We start from the raw sequence: 1,371 nt of genomic DNA on the forward strand, positions 1-1,371 counted from the left end.
CGTGGCAAAAAGATACATTGGGCAAAGTCTTACATTCAATAAATTTCCGATGGAAGAAGTGCGTGAATAATAGAAAAGTACTCATGGAAATACCAGATATTGTTTTTTGGAGACACAGATATTTTAGAGAAATGAGATGTCGCAGGTAAGCTGGACGACCAATTGTCTATATTGATGAAACTTGGGTAGACAGCAATTTGACATTTAAGAAATGTTGGCAAGATGACACAGTTCTGGGAGCTACAGCAAAGGTTAATTCGAGAAATAGACCTATAGTTGTTTATGCTGGGTCATTAACGGGTTTCCTTACGGGTGCTTTACTAGTATGTAAAGCATAAACAAAAAGCGGTGACTATCACGGGCAAATGAACTATGAAAACTTTAAAAAATGGGTGTTGGAAAAACTTCTTCCAAATTTGCAACCAAACAGTGTCGTATGCATGGATAATGCACCGTATCATACGACTGTCGAAAACCCCACTCCAACGAAGTATTCTACAAAAAAAGTTATGATAGACTGGTTGAAAATAAATACCACTGGAATACCCTGCGATCAAAAAATACGAAAAGCGGAACTGTTCTCTCTTATAGACAGTAATCGTCCAAAGAAAATTGTCTATAAAATTGATAATTTAATAGAGAAAGAAGAACATGAAGTTATCCGACTACCCCCTTATCATTGCGATTTGAACGCAATCGAATTTGTGTGGTCTTCTGTAAAAAGAATAATAAAGGAACGAAATGTTATTGGCGATTTCAGTTTGGACAATCTGAAATCTCTTCTTCAAACAGCTATCACTGAAGTTACTTCGGCAGAATGGGCAGCGCATTGCAAACACGTAGATAAGCTTGAAAATAATTATTGGGAGAAAGATGGACTGTTAGAAGATTTAGTGGACGAACTGTCATTTCAAATTGATACAATGATGATTCTGATTCAGAAGAAACCGAAACTTGTGAGAGTGATTTAGAGGATTTTGAAATGCTTGAATGAACATTATTTTCGAAATTTAGACGGTATTTTATTTTATTTTACTTTTAAAACTGTTTTGTCTTAGAAATTGTTGGAAAATACATGCTGAAAATTTAATAATCAACGAAGTTCTGTCATTGTATTAATAATCTAAAGTCCTTGATAATTATTAATAGTTATGAAAATATTAAACAATTATTAAAAAGTTAAATAATTACTTTTTTATTGTAATAATTTTCATCTTTATTGCATATTCATTAATATTTCATTTTTATGTCTAAAAGTTTAAATATTATTATATAATTAATATATTAAACAATTTTTTTTCACTCTTTATAAATCAATTAAAAAATCGCCAATACGTCATCAAGGCGATCAGTAAGCCAACATGGATGCCT

General features: G+C 31.9%; 1 protein-coding gene across 1 annotated transcript; it reads left to right on the top strand.

The window, feature by feature from the left end:
* The first annotated feature begins 440 nt into the window (after positions 1–440).
* LOC129966190 (uncharacterized) lies at positions 441–971 on the top strand. Its single transcript, XM_056080598.1, has one exon. It carries the CDS (start codon positions 441–443, stop codon positions 969–971), a length of 531 nt encoding a protein of 176 aa, XP_055936573.1.
* The last annotated feature ends 400 nt before the right edge of the window (positions 972–1,371 follow it).

This window comes from Argiope bruennichi, chromosome 4 (assembly GCF_947563725.1).
Source record: "Argiope bruennichi chromosome 4, qqArgBrue1.1, whole genome shotgun sequence".
NCBI classification, from domain to species: domain Eukaryota; kingdom Metazoa; phylum Arthropoda; class Arachnida; order Araneae; family Araneidae; genus Argiope; species Argiope bruennichi.